Here is a 17,444-nt window from a genome sequence, read left to right as displayed (position 1 = left end):
GGTCGATACTCTGACCTTGGAAAAGAAAATCTTCAGTGGGCCATACCCCTATCACATCTGTCTCATCCATGAGTTCAGCAATCCCCCAAACGTGAGGAATAAGGTGCGCATTCGGAGCTGGATGGATACGATAGCCAACGTCAACCAGTGAGTACCTCTGAATCTGAGAATGTGCAGTAGTCTCTCCATTAATAGGCGGGGCTTGTCACTGTAAGTGATAGTGCTGGGATCTTATTTCAATTGACACTTTCGATTGAGTAGATGTCCGATTTGCTTGCTATCACCAGGGCTAATGACTTTCAGAACACTTTTGCCCAGCTTAATCTTGTATTTCCCTTTTGTATCTATCTCTCTTCCTGCAAGTACTGCGGGCACTGCAAACCTGTACTTTCGCCTTTTGTCCTCTAGGGAGCTCATTAAGTATGAATTCTTCCCTGAAGCCACAAGAACAGAGGACGACGTGAAGAAATTCTCCAAGTATCCATGGGGGAGGGATATTTACACTTTAGAAGGTAAGATTTTACATCTAGCAGGTAGCATATTCCAGGTGCCAATGAATTAAGCTTGCAGGGACAAATAAAGCTATTGCTGTGGTAAGACTAATCTGGTTAAAAGAGAAGGTTCTTAGATCGCCTCCAGAAACTAGTGGACATATTTTAGCTATTTGTCTGAGGAACATTGTCTCTTAAAATGTACTACAAGAGAGATAGTGATAGTGATTCATATACTATGTATGTTTGCCTGTGTAAGAGTATGGTCTGTTTTGTCACGCTCGGAGGAGTTTTTATTGTGTGATTAATGATCATTTAAGTTTTTGCGTTTGGTGGCAATCCCTTACCAGCAGATATCGTCAATACTCGAGAAAACCGACCTTCATATTGGAATTTCTGATCATCTGCTTCAAAACCTTTTTTTAACTCCCTTTTGTGATGTTAACCCCACGGCCCAGGCACTAGCAGTAAGATGGGCTTGAAGGATGCTGAAACAGCCTTTCCAAAAAACTGAAACATCCTGGATATTTTGCCTTTAATAGTAGTTTTAAGATCAGTTTGTTCATTTTGGTTGGTAATCATGTATTTTCTTTGGAGCCTCATTAATTGGTGCCTTGTAAAACACCAAAATACTTGGCACTTGCACTTAATTGTCAAAACCGGCACTTACGACAGTCTGCGACTGGGTGGCACTGTCTGTTTAATTTAGAGATCAGCTGTTTAGGTAGGTAGGTAAAGCTTTATTCGATAAAAAATATCATAAAAGCACAACATACAATACAAGATAAAAAGGATCAAGTAAAACATTGACGAATAAAAAAAATGATCATAAATGTATCTAAAAATGGACTATGTTTCAGAATAAGACACTATATACAAAGAGACACAAATTTCATTGTAAAAGGATTGGTGGAAAAGGATAAAAACCGGACCTCAACAGCATTTCAATGTGCAAAAGTGGCAAGTTTTTTTTTTCTCAATAGCCAAGCGCAACCCAGATACTTGGCCAATCCACATACTACAATGAGAGACGAGGTATCGGTTTTTAAGATACACAACACAGTTACATAGTCTCTGGAGCCCAGAATTCTGCAAATTGGTCTCAGCCACTTGGATCTCGCTCTTCTGTAAGTGTAGCAGGCAAAAAGGAAATGGGGAATAGTATCCTTCGGAGATGCACAGCTTGGGCAACCAGATGGTATGCTTGTCTGACCCTTCCAGCTAGCCGTGACGGATTTGAGAGGTAAGGTTCCTAATCTGAATCTCACATACAATGATCTATCCAGTGGGATTTGAATAAAATCAAGATATGGTTCCAATTTGCAAAGTGTCTTGTGCTCAAAATAAGCCTCAGTCAGCTTCCCCATATTAGCATTACTTAGTTCTCTATCATTAACCCATCTCCAATATGCCTTCTTGAGATCCAATTTTGAAGGGGGTGTCTGAGATTCCCAACAGTCTTCGTATTCAATTTCTCTCAGCAATTGTCTTACATAGGAGATCCATTTTATCCTCTTCCCAGTGTCAGCTAGTGTGAGTTCGCTTAGGGCTGCAGCATACTTAGCAAGCTCCGGTGTCCTTCGTAGTCTTGCCCAAAATAATAAAGGTCTAAGTCTTGCAATGTCCTGAATAGAATGTCTGCCTAGATCATAAAACAATGGTTTTAATGGAGTTGATGTGGAAAGAGAAATAAGCTGTTTATTAACTCAGTATATATTTTTATAAAAATGAGTAATACCTGCCTCCCAAGCCATTTTTATAGCTTTGGGGCCTGGAATTGTCGGAATTGTCACACTTGTAGGAGTGTGATGGTTAATAGTTGTGTTGACAGTGCTGTCAGGGGCAGTGGGTAGTGCAAGCTACAGTGGCCTCCTGACGAGAGCACTGGCACTTACGGTTTTTGCCAATTAAGCACTGCTAATCTCATCTTAGGTATGTTTTCCTCACAAGGTGTGTGTATGTCCACGACTGTCCTCACTTCACGTTCTCTGATGTTTTTCTAGGCACTGTTGATGGGGCTCCATATTCTATGGTGACAGATTTTCCATGGCTCCGGTCACTTAGAACAGCAGAACCCAATGGCTATGCCAGATATGATTTTGAAGATGATGAAAGAGGTAAGCATGTATTGTTTGTGCTTTCTGCTACAGAAATGTGAGCAAGCGGCTCATTTTGCTGATTTGGGGAACTAGTTTGTCTCATGTTGTATTACATTGTTCTCACCCTGTACAAACTTATGATCTCAAAGTAAATGTTTGTTGAGCTTGAACAACACAATTGTGATTTTTAATTGAAATAACTTTGCTGCTAACCACACTGTTCCTGCTGTATGCCAGTTTTCTCCCAGAATTGCCCAGCCACCATATTGTATTCTCTCACAATCTCAATACTTGCATCTGTGTTTTGCACAACAGGAGGTAACATTTCGTCTTTTTCCTGTGCCAGATCTGTCAAAACCTTGGATTGCTTACAGAGTTGTGTCATCAATTCTGCTCGCAAAGACTTAATTCTTCTTTGAAAATGACTTTAAGATTGGGAGATGCAGAAACTGCAATTTAATATTTAGGTCTCGACTACAAACCTCTTTTAGCACTTTGCGAAATACCTCTTTTGGGACATTCCAAAAACTTACAGTGAGCTTATGGCCAGGCCATTGCTTACCATTAATTGACTTTATTGTAAGTGTCAGTCAGTCAGTCAGTCAAAGCCACTTTAATCGATTTAATTAAAATCATAAAAGTACATCACAATAATTCATACTGATAATTAAATACATTATGACAATACAATATGTTACAAACATCCTAAAAATTCGTCCAGACAAATACAAATATCACTAAAATCATAATCTAAGCTGGACATCAAGTTTTTTCCTTGACCGCGCCGCGGCAACCAGAAAGTTAGCAATGTTAAAAATATTCCATGGGCAGTCTAGTAATTGCAAGTACATCAGTGCAGGTTTAACTTGAGAAAATCCTCTCCCTTGCAACAATGGTATAATGTACTTCTTTCTGCTTTCAGCATAATATTTACAAAATAAGATAAAGTGCGCAGTATCTTGAATTGAGCTACCATCACAGTTACAAAGAGCAACATCTTCTGGTTTACTCCAGCCTTGAAAGCTCCCAAAAGTAAAATGAATCAAATTAAAACTAAATCTGGTCAACAGCCAGCGGTGATAGTGTTTTGTGACCAACTTAAGGTAAGGCTTAATCTGGGGTGAGGTTATTAGTAAAAAGTGAGCCCTTACCGACGCTTTTTTTAGTTCCTCTCCCTCCCGCTCTTGAGACCTTAAATTCTAAAACTGGACTTTAACCCAGCCAATATCCCCCTTTGTGATCACTTCTGGGTTCTCATAAATCTCTGTGCGCCCTAAATTATAAAACATTTTCCTGATGTACAAGAGCTAAGGGATATCGGCCACTCTATCTAATCCAATGCAGTCTTTTAAAATCAATCGGTTTAGAGAGAGTTCAGGGTTCAACCATATTTTCATCCAAAATATTAGAGGGGCCAGACTTATACGATCGGACACATAATCGATCCCCAATTCTTGATGTATTGAAAAGGTTGGGGATGATTGGGGGGTGGAGAGAAGTGAACGAAAAATTTTATTTTCTACCATCTGGACTCCCTCCGCTTTTCTGTACCCCCAAATTGCAGCACCATAGACCGCTAAAGCTAAACATTTCGCCCTATAGATGGCAAGAACTGCATCACATGGTTTACCACCCAAACGTCGGGCAAAACTTAATATAGCGGAGGATGCTCTACCTACGCTATTCTTTTTTGGTATAAGCTGTGGGGCCCACAAACATCTATCATCAAATAAGACCCCCAGGTAGGTAAATACCTTTACTCTTGTGACCTCCACTCCTCTACAATAGAAATGTTTAACTTTATTTTTCGGTGTACCCAGGGACATAACATGCGATTTAGAACTATTCACCACTAGGTCCAAAGTGCTCATGAACTCCCCAAAGGAGTTCAGTAGTCTCTGTAATCCCAGAGGAGTACGAGCCAATAGGACAGCATCGTCCGCGTATAGAAGAACAGGGAGGATACTGTTCCCTATACGCGGAATGTCCAGGCTGGCCTTACCTAAGGTTAAATCTAACCTATTAATATATAAAGTGAAAAGTAAGGGGGCCAGGATGCATCCTTGGCGTACCCCTCTGACCGATTTAAAGTGGCGTGTACATTTGCCCTCATGGGACACCCTTACTGCAGTGTGCAAATCTTTATGCAATTCCGCTAAAAAGTGAACCAGACAAGGATCAATCCCCAGATCCAACAGGATCATCCATAGCCTCGATCTGTTCACCAGATCAAAGGCTGTGGATGGATCCATGAATGCCAAATATATGGATCCTTTAGTGGCTTCTGTATACTTGTTAGTTAACAAGTACAGGTTAAGGCACTGGTCCATGGTACCTCTGCCTGATCTAAAACCGTATTGAACCTCCGATAAAATCCCTCTCTCCGTCACCCAATCTGAGATTTTATTCAGGATCACTTTACCCAAGATTTTGACCGCTGAATCAATTAATGAGATGGGCCGGTAACGTCTCGGGTCGCCCCTCTCTCCCTTTTTAAAAACCGGTATAATGATTGATTTAGACCAAGACTCCGGAAACCCATTCACAACACTAGCATTTAAAACATTAGTTAAAATGTTGCTCCAGAGGTCAATGTCCCCTTTGTAAAGATCCAGCGGGACACCATCTGGTCCTGGGGCCTTATTAGTGGCAGAGTCTTTTATGGCCTTCCCCACATCATTCTTGTTGAATATCAAAAGGTTTAGGGGGTAATAGGTTTCAGGAACCTTAAAAAAGTTAAGAATCAGATTACTTGCATTAATTCCTTCAAAGTGGGTCAGCCACTCCCCCTCTGGAATATTAATGTCGAGTGGGGCATTTTCCTTCCCCGTTAAGAGTGGCCTATTAACTATACTCTAAAACTTTGCGCTATCCTTAAGAACCTCTACAGAGGTTAGGGCATCCCAGGCCTCCTTCTTTAATTAGTTTTTTCGACCCTGGATAATAGATTTGTAATCTTTCCTAAGGGTAACTATTAGGGCCTTGTCCCGGGGTAGCTTTTTTAGGGCAGTTAATAAATTTTGATGAGCCCTGGAACTGCTAGTATCAAACCACTTTTTTCCCTTTAAAGGACGCGGTTTGATAGTGATTGTTAGGTCTGAGGCAACCTGCTTACAGATTGAATCAAAGGCAGAAATTATCTCTCCACCCGATATAGAAGGGTCCATACACTTCCTAAACTCATCTCTGGTTTTCACAATTTGATTCTCCATAAAATCCTCCAGAACTACTTTGGCCCACTTTAGTTTCCTTCCTTGGTTACAAGAGGCCATGGTAACAGGGGGAACTGGGGCCGATGGGACCTCCTTAGGACAGAAACTCTTGTCTAGTTCTAAGAACACAGGATTGTGATCACTGAATGGTGAGCGAAAAACATTGTACCTATGGACCAACCTTAAGAGAGCAGGGGATAGGAAAATATAGTTGATAATTGATTCACTATCCCTTGCTTCAAATGTCGCTACCCGTTCACTCTTAGTTAAAAAACATGGCTCAAAAAGATCCGCCAATTGAAGGAGTTCTTCAAGAGCCTCACCCATGGTGGAATGTTCAAAGTGTGGTGGGGCAGAGCGGGGAGGGCCATGAGGATCAACAATCTTACAATTAAAATCACAAAGATGAATGTTAAAATCACCCATAAAAATAATTTGTACTAAAGTGGTTTGACGAGCGTTATACAATTCTAGAAATTTTGATAAGAAACTAAAGTGCTCATTCTCAGGTACACAATCACCAGCATTATAAAAATGTATAAACCATATTTTGGATTGAGACTCAGTAATGAATTCCACCATTTGACAGTTATGGGAGGCTGTGTCTATCTGGGAAATCTTAGCCTTAAGTTTAATAGAGAAAAGAAACAACAGCCCTCCCCTTGCTCTGCCTGCTACCGATGGTAGGGCAGGCTGAAAGTAAGATTTAAAAACATCAATCCACAGGTTGTTTTCCCTAGCCCATGTCTCCTGTAAAGCTATAATATCAAAACCAGCAACAAACTTTAACCAATTTGCATCTTCTTGTTTAGAGCGTAACCCAGCTATATTCCAACTCATGAGCCTAACAAAGACTACATTGTCCCCTGAGTTAACTATTTCATTTCCAATGCTACAGGATTTGGGGACTGTGAGATCTAGTCAGTCATTTACATCTAGCTGGGACAAGGGTAGAAACCTGTTGGATGTGACAATAACATCTGTAGTCCTATCTATCCTATTGTTTCTGGGGTTAACCTGAGAAGAAACTTTAGGGGAACTCCAGGACGCAGGCTCTTCACTAAATACGGCACGAGGCACAGATACCAAAGGGGTCTCAGGTCGTGGTACAGGACGATATCTCCCTTGGGCATTAAAAAGTCTAAGGGGCGATGGATAAAAAAAATTTAAGGGACAGCCCTAATGTCACCAACCTCCCCGACCATATCTGAGGCATCCCATAGCATACGTGTTACTACATAGGGGTTATTAAAATTAACCACCACACAGTCCCCCTTAACTTTTTTCTTAGCACCTCCTAGCCATCCAACCCGCCTAGCTGTTAGGATATTGCGTGAAATATTGGCATCGCCCGAACAGTTCTGGTCACACCATTTCCTGGTAACTGACAATAGTGCTTCGGTTGATTCAACCTTATCGTGCACTAATGGCGGAACTCTAACCAGAATAATCACCAACGGATCGGCCTCGGGAGGGAGATTAATGCAAGGTTGAGTTAATGTGTTACATGGAATATGCCCGCTAACAGGTTTGTCCTGAGACCTAAGTTGGGCTAAAGACCTAGTCTTCCTACTCGGATACATCTCCGTGTCCCTTACCTCTAGGGTTGTTATTTTGGTGCTCGACTTGGGGGGACACAGCTAGGCTCGAGGTCCTAGAAGAATCCCCCACTGTCCTACTACTTGGACCGGCTATTGTTGGATAAGCCGATCTAAGAGAGGTACTAGTTTGAGGGGGATTACGGACCTTATTTATAGCTGAGAGGGTGGAATCAATCTGAGCACATTTCTCTAGTAGGCTAGCAACACACAAGTTCAAAGTGTCAATAATATCTTTAGCAATACTGGTTAGGGTCTCCTCAAGCCGGGTAGAAAAAATGTTCTCCACCATATCCCGAACAGAGGAGTGAAGGGAGTCAATAGTCACTGGGCTGGGGTCCGATAAGGTACATTTAGGTGTAGGGTCCCGCTTATATGGCTTTTTACTCGTTCTCCTTGTACACTTTGATTGGGACTTAAATTGCCTTTTTTTTACAGGGACCTGAAGGAGCGTAAATTGAGGAGTAATCGTTGGTGGAGCGGGGACCAAATATTCTCCAGCAGCACTTTATTGTTCCAGAGCCTGGGCTGGGGGACCAACAATAACAGGCTCTAGTGGGACGGGATTTTTCCCTGGAAGCTGCAAAGGACCAGTATGTTGGGCTTCGATGGTATTAAGTCCAAGTTCTCCCTCAGCCTGCGCGATTTCTGATGTTAAAACCCCCACTGCTGAAGTTAGATATGATATAATAGTGGCCGACTTTCTAGGGACTTTAGCTTTAGCCCCCCCCGGTCCTGTGTGGTGAGGAGCTTCCGCTTACCCATTCTTGAACCTTGATCTCAACGAGGAAGAGAGATGGCCCGGCCTGGCCTCCTCTGGCCCCTGACGGCCACAGACGGCCCGCCCTTTGCCCAGGCTTAGACCGGCGCCGCCTGCGCGCGTCCCGCGTGGCGGCGACGGTGGGCCCTAGATAACGCCCCCGGTGCGGGAGGGAGGGGCTGCTGCCGGTGATGCTGCCCCTCGACCTCCTGGTGCCTGTAGTCCTCCGGGTGCAAATGCCACAAGTCGAACTCCCCTTGCTGACTCCTAATGCGCTGCGTCTCCCGCGAAGCGGGAGGCGCGAGGTTGTTTTACAAGGTCCGGTGCGGGAGGGAGGGGGCGCTGTAGTCCTCCGGGTGCAAATGCCACGAGTCGAACTCCCCTCGCTGACTCCCAATGCGCTGCGTCTCCCGCGAAGCGGGAGGCGCGAGGTTGTTTTACAAGGTCCGGTGCGGGAGGGAGGGGCCGCTGCCGGTGACGCTGCCCCTCGACCTCCTGGTGCCTGTAGTCCTCCGGGTGCAAATGCCACGAGTCAAACTCCCCTTGCTGACTCCTAATGCGCTGCGTCATTTGGTTTCTATTTATTTGATTGCTTTTCTTCCGATTATTGTGTTTTTCCCCTCCCCTGCAGTATACCTCTTTACCATGCCTTTGATTGGATGGCTTGCATCTTTCCACTGCTCACATTCAGGAAACTACTTGTTTTCATTTTCTTTCAGCACTCAATAGAGTGTATGTGTTTTCTTGCTCTCTCCATTTGTACTGCTTCGCCTCTCATACTACCACCACGCTCCCTGTTGGTTTAAATTCCCAGTATGTCAGTGTAGTATTCCTGAATGAACCGTACCCATCTGAAATACCCACCCTTTGCGAAGAAGGGAAAGGGTGTCTTTTTGAGCGGAGTTGGATTTGCAAAGGAAATTACCAATCCAAAAGACTGCTGGCAGATGCAGCAGGTTCGCCTCTTTCTGAAGGGGCAGCCTGTAACAGTGAGCACAATGATGACACTGCTGGGTATGATGGCATCATGTTTCCCACTAATCACATTTGCCAAACCTTATATAAGACCTGTCCAAGAATTGCTGATGTGCTAATGGTCATAACCAGCGGGGCACCAGAAGTATTTAATGGTTGTTAAAGAAAAAACAGAGAAGGACATACAATGGTGGACAACAATAGGCAGACCATTCCAGTGATCAATCTTCGCTAGTGACAATCTCCACAGATGTATCATACATGCAGTGGCGGCTCCTCCGCTAAGGCCGAGCAACGTCGCCACACTTCTTTCAGCTGTGCAAAAAAGGACAAATAAAATGATAATAAGTTGACGTTATCATTTTATTTGTGTGGATCTCCTTCTTGAGTCATGTTGTTAGTTATTAATCATTGTGTGTAATTGCAAATGTCGTACAGTCCTATCTATTAAGCCTATGGCTGCTCAACCACAATACCCCCTATAGAGCACTTTAGGATTGCAAAGCAAGCCCTGTCCACTAGTAAGGGAGCCCCTGGACTCTTTACACAGTATATCAGATTGATGAGTTCTCACATAAAGAGCCAGTTTCCTACAGGAGCACAAGATGAGCCTTTGATATTCCTGAGTCTCAGAAAACAGGAAGCAAGCCAACAAGCCCTTTGAGATCAAAAAACACACTCACATTCTCACTCTTTGATTGTTGGTTGACTGGGGTGTGAGCCCTGGTCAAGCTACTGCTACAACCCATGACCGGGTGAACCACAAAAAGTTACAAAATTAACCTGTGCTTAACCCTGGGTAGCTCGGCACAAAAGGGAGCCAGGCACAGCTTTGAGGTAATGTGTAAAGTATCTATATAGCACACAAACAGTAATAAAGTGAAAACACAACACGAGAAATTGCACAGCAATTTAGAAATAAAGAGTATAGTTTAATAATTTATTTGACAGCAAAATGACAAAATTCCAATCAGTAGAACCGGGATTATGATTTTTTTAGAATGTTGAGTAAAAGCTAGTGTCTAAATGAACAGAAGGGCCAACCACAGATATCTAGTTGCGCAAGACCAGGTAAAAGTTGAAAAATATGTTCGACCACGATGGAGTGGATTGGGACCAGTGTGCTCTTAACTTCGAACTTAGAAGAAATACTTGAAAAAATTGTAGGAAGCTGGCTCTGTATAACCTAAAGTGCTCCATTAGTGGTAGTGTGGGCGAGCAGCCTTATGCCTAACACAGAGGAGTGTAATGCATTTATTTCACACACATTGACTGATAACTGACACAACGCGAAAAGGAGATCCACACCAATTTTATAAAAAATAAGCTTTGGGTGAGTTTTATTTTAAGATCAAGATCTTTGCAAAAAGTTAAGTACATTTTTTAGGAAAAATACTTGAATCTTTCAAAAGTCGACAGTGCAGTCTTCAAACAATTCAATGTTATCCTATGGAGGAAAACAACAATGCGGTTTCACGGGTAAGTACCCAACTTTCATTTTCAGTCTTCAGGCGTTAAGGTCAGCAGAGGCCATGTTCAGGCAAGCACAAAGTCTGCACCACCAGCGGCAAACGACGGCCGGGTGCAGTGCCAAATTTGAAGATAGGCCTTATGAGTTTCAGTGGACACTGGGGGTGTTTGAAGCCACGCTGCTTGCAGGTAGGTAAATCGGTTGCCGGGGTTAAGCTCCGCAGGTTGGAACAAGCACAGGGGGGGGCACAAGACAACACCAAACATACACTACCAGTGGCACAGGGGCGGCCGGGTGTTAATACAGCGCCGGGCGCCCAATGCTTTTCAACAGGGAAACTTAGATGGACATTGAGCAGGAGGCTGCACGAAGGGAACCGGTGACAGCAGAGGTAAGGTGAGATGTTTGGGGTCACAGGGACACAGTCGGTCGAGCTTGCCCAGGGGCTTCAGGCGCAGGGGTGTCCTTAGACATCAGATTCTTCTTGCCGGTTGTGGCCAGCAGGAGCCTCTGGTTTTCACACTGCTGGCGTCGTTGTGGAGTCCAGGAGGGTTCAGCCAACGCTGGACTTGGACTCAGGATCTCTGGAGAACCTTTTCTGGGTCGGTGGGCCACCTGTACACAGACAGGATGCGTCGGTTGCAGACTGGTTAAGGATTACGGATCCGTAGGGCACCAAAGTCCTTGGTGTAGTTTTCTTTGTGGACAGAGCCGCTTTACTCTGGAGATCTGGTCTTCTGCAGAGGCAGGCAGTCCTCCCAGGGTTCGCGGAGGTTGGCAACTGCTGGACAGGCACCGGCACCTGCCGGTAGAGCTGGTGCCAAGTCAGTAGGCATCTTCAGTCTTCTGCACGGCGTCGTCTTCGTCCTTTTTCTTCTTAGGTCGGCTGGAACTAGTTTCAGGGTCTGGGGGAGCAACCTAAATTCTAAATTTGGGGACGTTTTATGGAAGTCACAGGTAGAGCTAATGGGCACTTTACCTGGTTCAGAGAAGCCATATTGGTGCTGGGGAACTCTAGTTGTCGAGTTTCCAGCCCATGTACTCCATATGCTTCCCTGGCACTTACAGTATCTAAGAATAGACTTCGATATTGTAGGGGCATATCTGCTTATGCAGATAAGCCCACACCTGTGTTATAGTGCACCCTGCATCAGGCTGTAAGACTTGCTAGAGGTGTGACTTGCCTATACCTTAGGCAGTGCTTGTTGGCATGGCACACAAGCAGTGTGCCATGCCAACTTTGTGGTTTTGTTCCCACCAGGCCATACATGCTGTAGTGGCAGTCTGCATGACCCAGGTGAGGGATCCCTAGGGGATCCTATTGAGTCCCAATGCCGTAGGTCCCATGTACCATTTACTAGGGACTAACAGGGCGGCTTGAAGGGCCAATTGTGGAACAGTTTTAGGGAAAGAACACTGATACTGGGAACCTGGACAGCAGGGACCCAGTACTCTACAGTCAAAGTTGCATTAAATGCCAGGCAAAAAGTGTGTGTGTGTGGAGGGAGGGTGGGTTACTGTACAGAACCCCATTTTCTCACAAAAATGTTCTGAGAAGGTAAACTATAGCGTAGCAAGGCTGCAGACGGTGTTAGAGGGAGGGACAACGTCAGGGAGGTGCTCGATGAAGTCGCTGTGAAAATTTCCACGTTTGGACTTAATCACTTTTATGGAAGCCGAAAATCTTCAGTGGGACAATGAAGGAAGCTGTATCGACAAGAGTTTCAGAAGGCCGGATACCACTTTGGCGAAAGACCGCTTAACAGGATTTGCTGCTGCGGAGAGGAGCATAGCAGAGCTTCTGCAAAGTTAGTCTGGCAATACACCTTTGGCGGATAGACAAGCAGGTTGGGAATGGTTTTCCCTCAGTTCTCAGAGCAATTTTTAGCCACAATGTCCCAGGGTTTGAATTTTAACTATTCAAGTACCTTTAGAACCACTTGGGGTATCAGCATTCACTTAGGTTGGGTCCCAATGCCGGTTCAAGATGGTTGGATCTGGTTATGTCCCTGTGGCTCTGAACAGGGGGCCAGCAAGCTAGCACTATGAGTCGCTCTGGTAGTCCTGGGTTCAGGAGAAGAAGCAGGGCTCAAGCATCAGGGCACGTCTCTGAGGGTTCAAGGCTGGCTCCATGCAGCAAATCAGGCTTTTGGAGTATGCAGCAGACCACAGCAGCAGGCAGTCCACTGAGAATCCATCCGCAGGACCGTAAAGTGAACTAAATAGTGGCTCGGGGGGGCCCTATTTTTATACCCGGTGCCTTCTTTGAGATGGTGAAAATTTCTAGAGGTTTCAACTTTGAAGTGCTTGGAATTTGCTTTCTCCCCCTGCTCTGGCTCCAGGCTTGCTGTAGAGACAATCTGGAGGTCACAAGCCTTTAGTGTAAAGGTAGAGCACAGCATATTCCATTGCAAGTGGGCCTGTGACCAGCTCCACCCCCCACCCCTTATCTTGCCAGTAGATGGCCCATTGAAGCGCACTGATTTTCTCTCTATTCTTTGACTGTAGGAGGAATTCTAATTGCCTGTTACACCTAGTCATGTGACCCAGGGGAGGCTGTGAACATTGAATGGCTAAGGGCAGAAAAATAACAACTTTCTTGAAATGACATATTTAAAATTGTAATTTAAAATCCGACATTGCCATTAGAGGATTTTCAAAAACAATTGCATAGATACCCAACATGAAATTCTTAAATGTCCCCAATCAAAAGTAAGCACTTATTAAATGTTATAAGGCAACACAATGTTCTCTTATGGGGCAGGTAGGCATTATGTTAGTGAAAAACAAATCTAGGAGTTTTTCGCTACCAGGGCTTGTAAAACTTAAGAGTACATGTCCTACCTTTTAATTACAAAGCATCCTGCAGTGTTGGCTACCTATTCCCTACCTTAGGGGTGACTTATGTGCAATAAAAGGGGTGTTTAATGCTTGTAAGGGGGTTATGTTGCCAAGTCGAATTGACATTTTTGGGGAGTGAGCACAAAAATTGAGGGAAGCAGACAAAGCGTTTGGGAGAGGACCACAGTAATGCTGGCAGGTCGGACACTGTACATATAAGCTTATCGATTGACTTTTGTAGAGGGCCCTGTAAGTTTTATCTGTGGCCCAATGTGTGCACACATAAAATTAACTTCTGCAGACACCACTGCTAGACGTAGCGAAAGTGCTTTATGGAGAAACAGATTAATCTGTGTCATAAAGTCTTCTCTCACAAATGAGTTTGCTAAATTAGCTCCAAAAAATTGTTTCGCCAAATAAATTCACTCCAACATTTCTAAAATCATGGTGTGGGTTATAGATCCGAACAAATGTCATTCTCTGGAAGTATTCCAACAGAAGACATAAAAAATGAAACCAAAAGGTAAAGAAGAGAGGTGCAGCTCAGCTGGATGCATGACTGTATCATGCAAGGAAAACATAAAGCTGTGTTGTGTAAACAGGTTTACAAATTCCTTCCTCTAATCAATAGACTGCATCACAGCTCCAGGTACTTCAGAGGTTACCGAGATTTAATGATTCACCAGACCCTTCCCTCTAGCTTGTCGTCAGGTCCCACTGCTCTCCCCCACTGGCAGCAGCAGCCTTGCGCTCAAGGGTCTTTCAGCCGTAAAAAGGAAGAGTCTGTGTTTGATCTCTGTACAATGCCCTTTTTGTTAAACTTTGGTAGTGTTACAAAAATATGTCTCCCAGCATTCAGACTAAGCCTAAATAACTTTCCTACCAAGACAATATCAAAAACCCTGAATAGATTTAGGCAAATTCACAAATATTGTATCCTGCATGATCACCTTACAAACCTCAAAGTGCAGCGAGAAACAAACAAGGAAGACCAGTGGAAAACACATGCACTTTCATGGAGTGTCTAAAAAAAACCAAAATGTGTTCCTGAAAAGCAAGCACTCATGGAAGAAACAAAGATGCCAATTTCAGAAAGGTGATAAAGTGGTTATGCTTCATGAGAGGAACAAAGGCTTGCTGGAGCTGCTAATAACCAATAGAAAGCAACTGAACACTGCAAATCAAGAGTCAGTGGTAAGCAGTGGGCAGAATGTATTCCTAGGTAACTTTTAGAATGTCCCTTCGGAAGGTCAGGTTCAAAATTCTCACCCTGGACCAAGTTCTATCTGCCCTGGATCCAGTAGGCTTGATGGTTGTGCTAACCTTGTAGAATGCTTATTTTCTCATCCCTGACTGGCAATTCCACAGATGCTTTTGGTGATTATAGGTAGGCAACAAACATTTCCAAATCTCTGTGCTCTATTTTGGCCTGACCTTGAGTGTTCACAAAAGTGACTGTGGTGGTCACAGCTAATCTTTAACTGTTGGTAATACAAGTCCTCCCATAGCTCGACAACTGGTTGGTGATGGCAGGCTCTCCTCAAACAGTCATAATCCACCTCCAGACGGCCCATTAACATTGTTGTGTTTTTGCATCAATGTGCCAAAGTTATATTTGGATCCTTCACAGCAACTCCCCTTTATTGGGGCATTTCAGGATAAGGAGCTTTTATGAGCCATCCCTCCGCCTCAACGAGTCCAGTACATCTGGGCTATGATCTCGATGTTTCGATCTTCAGCCTGGTTCTCAGTGAGATCAACTCTGAGACCTCTTAGCCTCATGCATTTGTCCCACGGCAGGTTGTAAATGTGGGCTCTGCAGTGAGATCTGAAGTGTCAGTGGGATGGGCACCAAGTTAACCTGTTGGATTCAATCCAGGTGTTGAAGGGTATTGCAAAAAACCTGAAGTTGTGGCTGTTCGACTGAAATTGGACCAGCAGCAGACCACTCCCCCTACCCCACCCACGGTCATGATGGATTCATCGTTACTGGGTTGGAGAGGTGGAAGTCAGATGACTGGTCTCTGGTGGAGACTCTCATCCATATCTACCTGCTCAAGTTGCAAGTGATTTCCTTGGCACTAAGGGGTTCCCCCTGACCATCAAGGTGGAACGGGAACAGGTGCACACAGGCAACATGACCACCATGTTGTGCTGCATAAAACAGGGCAGTGTGGAATCGTAGGCCCTGTGCCAGGAGGCTCTACATCTCTGGTGTGGCTGAATGTCCTGGTTATATCCCTGATCACTCAACACCTGGCAGGATCTTTGAATGACAAGGAAGATAAGCTCAGGCGCCATTGCCTAGCGAATCACAAATGGCAGTTACACTCAGAGGTGGCACAGGCAGTCTTCCAATAATGGGGAGAGCCCTAGCTATTCACCATCGCAGAAAACGCGCAATGTCAAAACATTTGCATGTTAAGAGTATCAAAAGCAGTCCTCTCTAAGAGACTCCTCTCGCCTACACTGGGGCTCAGTACTCCTGTATGTCTTTCCTCTCATCACTCCTCCCCAGAGTACTGAAAAAGACCAGGAGACACCGGACCTAAGGTAACCTAGTGGCCCCAGATGAGGCAACAAGAGTGTGTCACCTAGAACTTCTGGCAATAAGCATTTTTCCTCCAATCCAGCTGCCCCTTCAGAAGAACCTCTTGTCCCAGCAGCAGGGTGGCAGGGTCCTGCACCCTAGCTTGTACAACTTATACTTAAAATGCTTGAAGCTTGAGCGGTGAGAGTCGGTTGCCTTCGAGCTGTCTCCCAAAGTGATTGGTGTTATTATGGCAACCAGGCGTCCATCTAGCAAAGCTGTATATGTAGGAAGCTGTTGGACGTTGGTTGTGTTGTATTCTTTCCATCACGTTCAACCCTTGCAGGCAACTTCATCTAACTTTCTTCTGCTTTGTCTTTCACTGGCACAGCAAGGCCTTACTTTGACCACAGTTCAAGGTTATTAACAGCCCTTTCGGCCTTTCTAACTTCACCATATTCTGATGCCACAGTGGGACCTTAATTAGGTGCTTAACTATGCCATGTGCAATCCTCTCATCCCCCAAGCACATTTCCTCTCTAAATCTATTAACCATCAAGTCAGTTTTTCTCATCACCATAATATCGGCCAGACAAGTGAGTACACTGCAGGCATCGTCTGTGAGGTCTGTGTTAAGTTTGTTCCTTTCGGGAAAACTGGACCTCCAGAAAAAAAGCTTCATTCCTGTCTAAGGTAATCACAGTCTTTCACATAGGGCAGGCTATCACCTTGCCGGTTTTCTTTGCACTTTTGATTGTTCACAAGAATGACAATAGGATGACCAACCTTTAGTTCTCTGGAGCTAAGAAAGTAAAAGTGGTGCAGAAGAGAATCATATTCCGTTTGATTGTTCTGTGCATCAAGCTCTGCTATGGGCTGGCCAAAAACCCACCTTCCTAACGGTTTATTTGCCCATTACACAAGCGATGTGCCACTTTTGAACATCTGCCACGCTGCTACATGGGCATCCCTCCACATGATCACTAAGCATTACTTTTGGGATAGCCAGGTTTACTGGGATGGGCATTTTGCCTGATGTGTCCTTCAGAGTTTCTATGTCTGAGCCATTCCAGAAACCAACCACCTAAGGCAGTCTCCTGCTTTTGTACCTATTCACAAGGTGAGGAATCTGCAGTTAGAAGTCGCTATCAGAAGAACAAGTTAGTTACTGTCTGTAGCGCTTTTTGTGGTAGACTATTTAAGTGCAGATTCCTCACCAATCCCCCCTGTGCTGTGGAATGGACCCAAACTGCCCATTAATAAGGTTCCATCTATTGAAAACATATGCACACTGCCGCGTGTCGAATTCTGTGATCTCTACATTCATTGGAGTGAAGGTGGTGCACATACGGGGGCCCAGCTCCATATTTGGACTCTACATCAGTCACATAGCCACACTATGCCACCTACCAATTGTGGGAACTGGATTGTTTTGCAGTACCTTCCCCACTTCCCCTCTCCCACACA

General features: G+C 44.5%; 1 protein-coding gene across 2 annotated transcripts in view; it reads left to right on the top strand.

Annotated features, from left to right (window-relative positions):
• Positions 1-17,444, top strand: part of FBXO38 (F-box protein 38) — a 165,321-nt gene that overhangs the window by 137,520 nt on the left and 10,357 nt on the right. For both annotated transcript variants that reach the window (XM_085618196.1, XM_085618197.1), the window contains exons 19-21: positions 2-147; positions 409-512; positions 2,495-2,608. In XM_085618196.1, coding sequence (XP_085474322.1) covers positions 2-147; positions 409-512; positions 2,495-2,608 — 364 coding nt within the window. The remainder of the gene's footprint in view (position 1; positions 148-408; positions 513-2,494; positions 2,609-17,444) is intronic.

Source organism: Triturus cristatus, chromosome 7, assembly GCF_964204655.1.
Source record: "Triturus cristatus chromosome 7, aTriCri1.1, whole genome shotgun sequence".
In the NCBI taxonomy this organism is placed as follows: Eukaryota; Metazoa; Chordata; class Amphibia; order Caudata; family Salamandridae; genus Triturus; species Triturus cristatus.
This window is presented reverse-complemented; position numbering and strand designations above follow the sequence as displayed.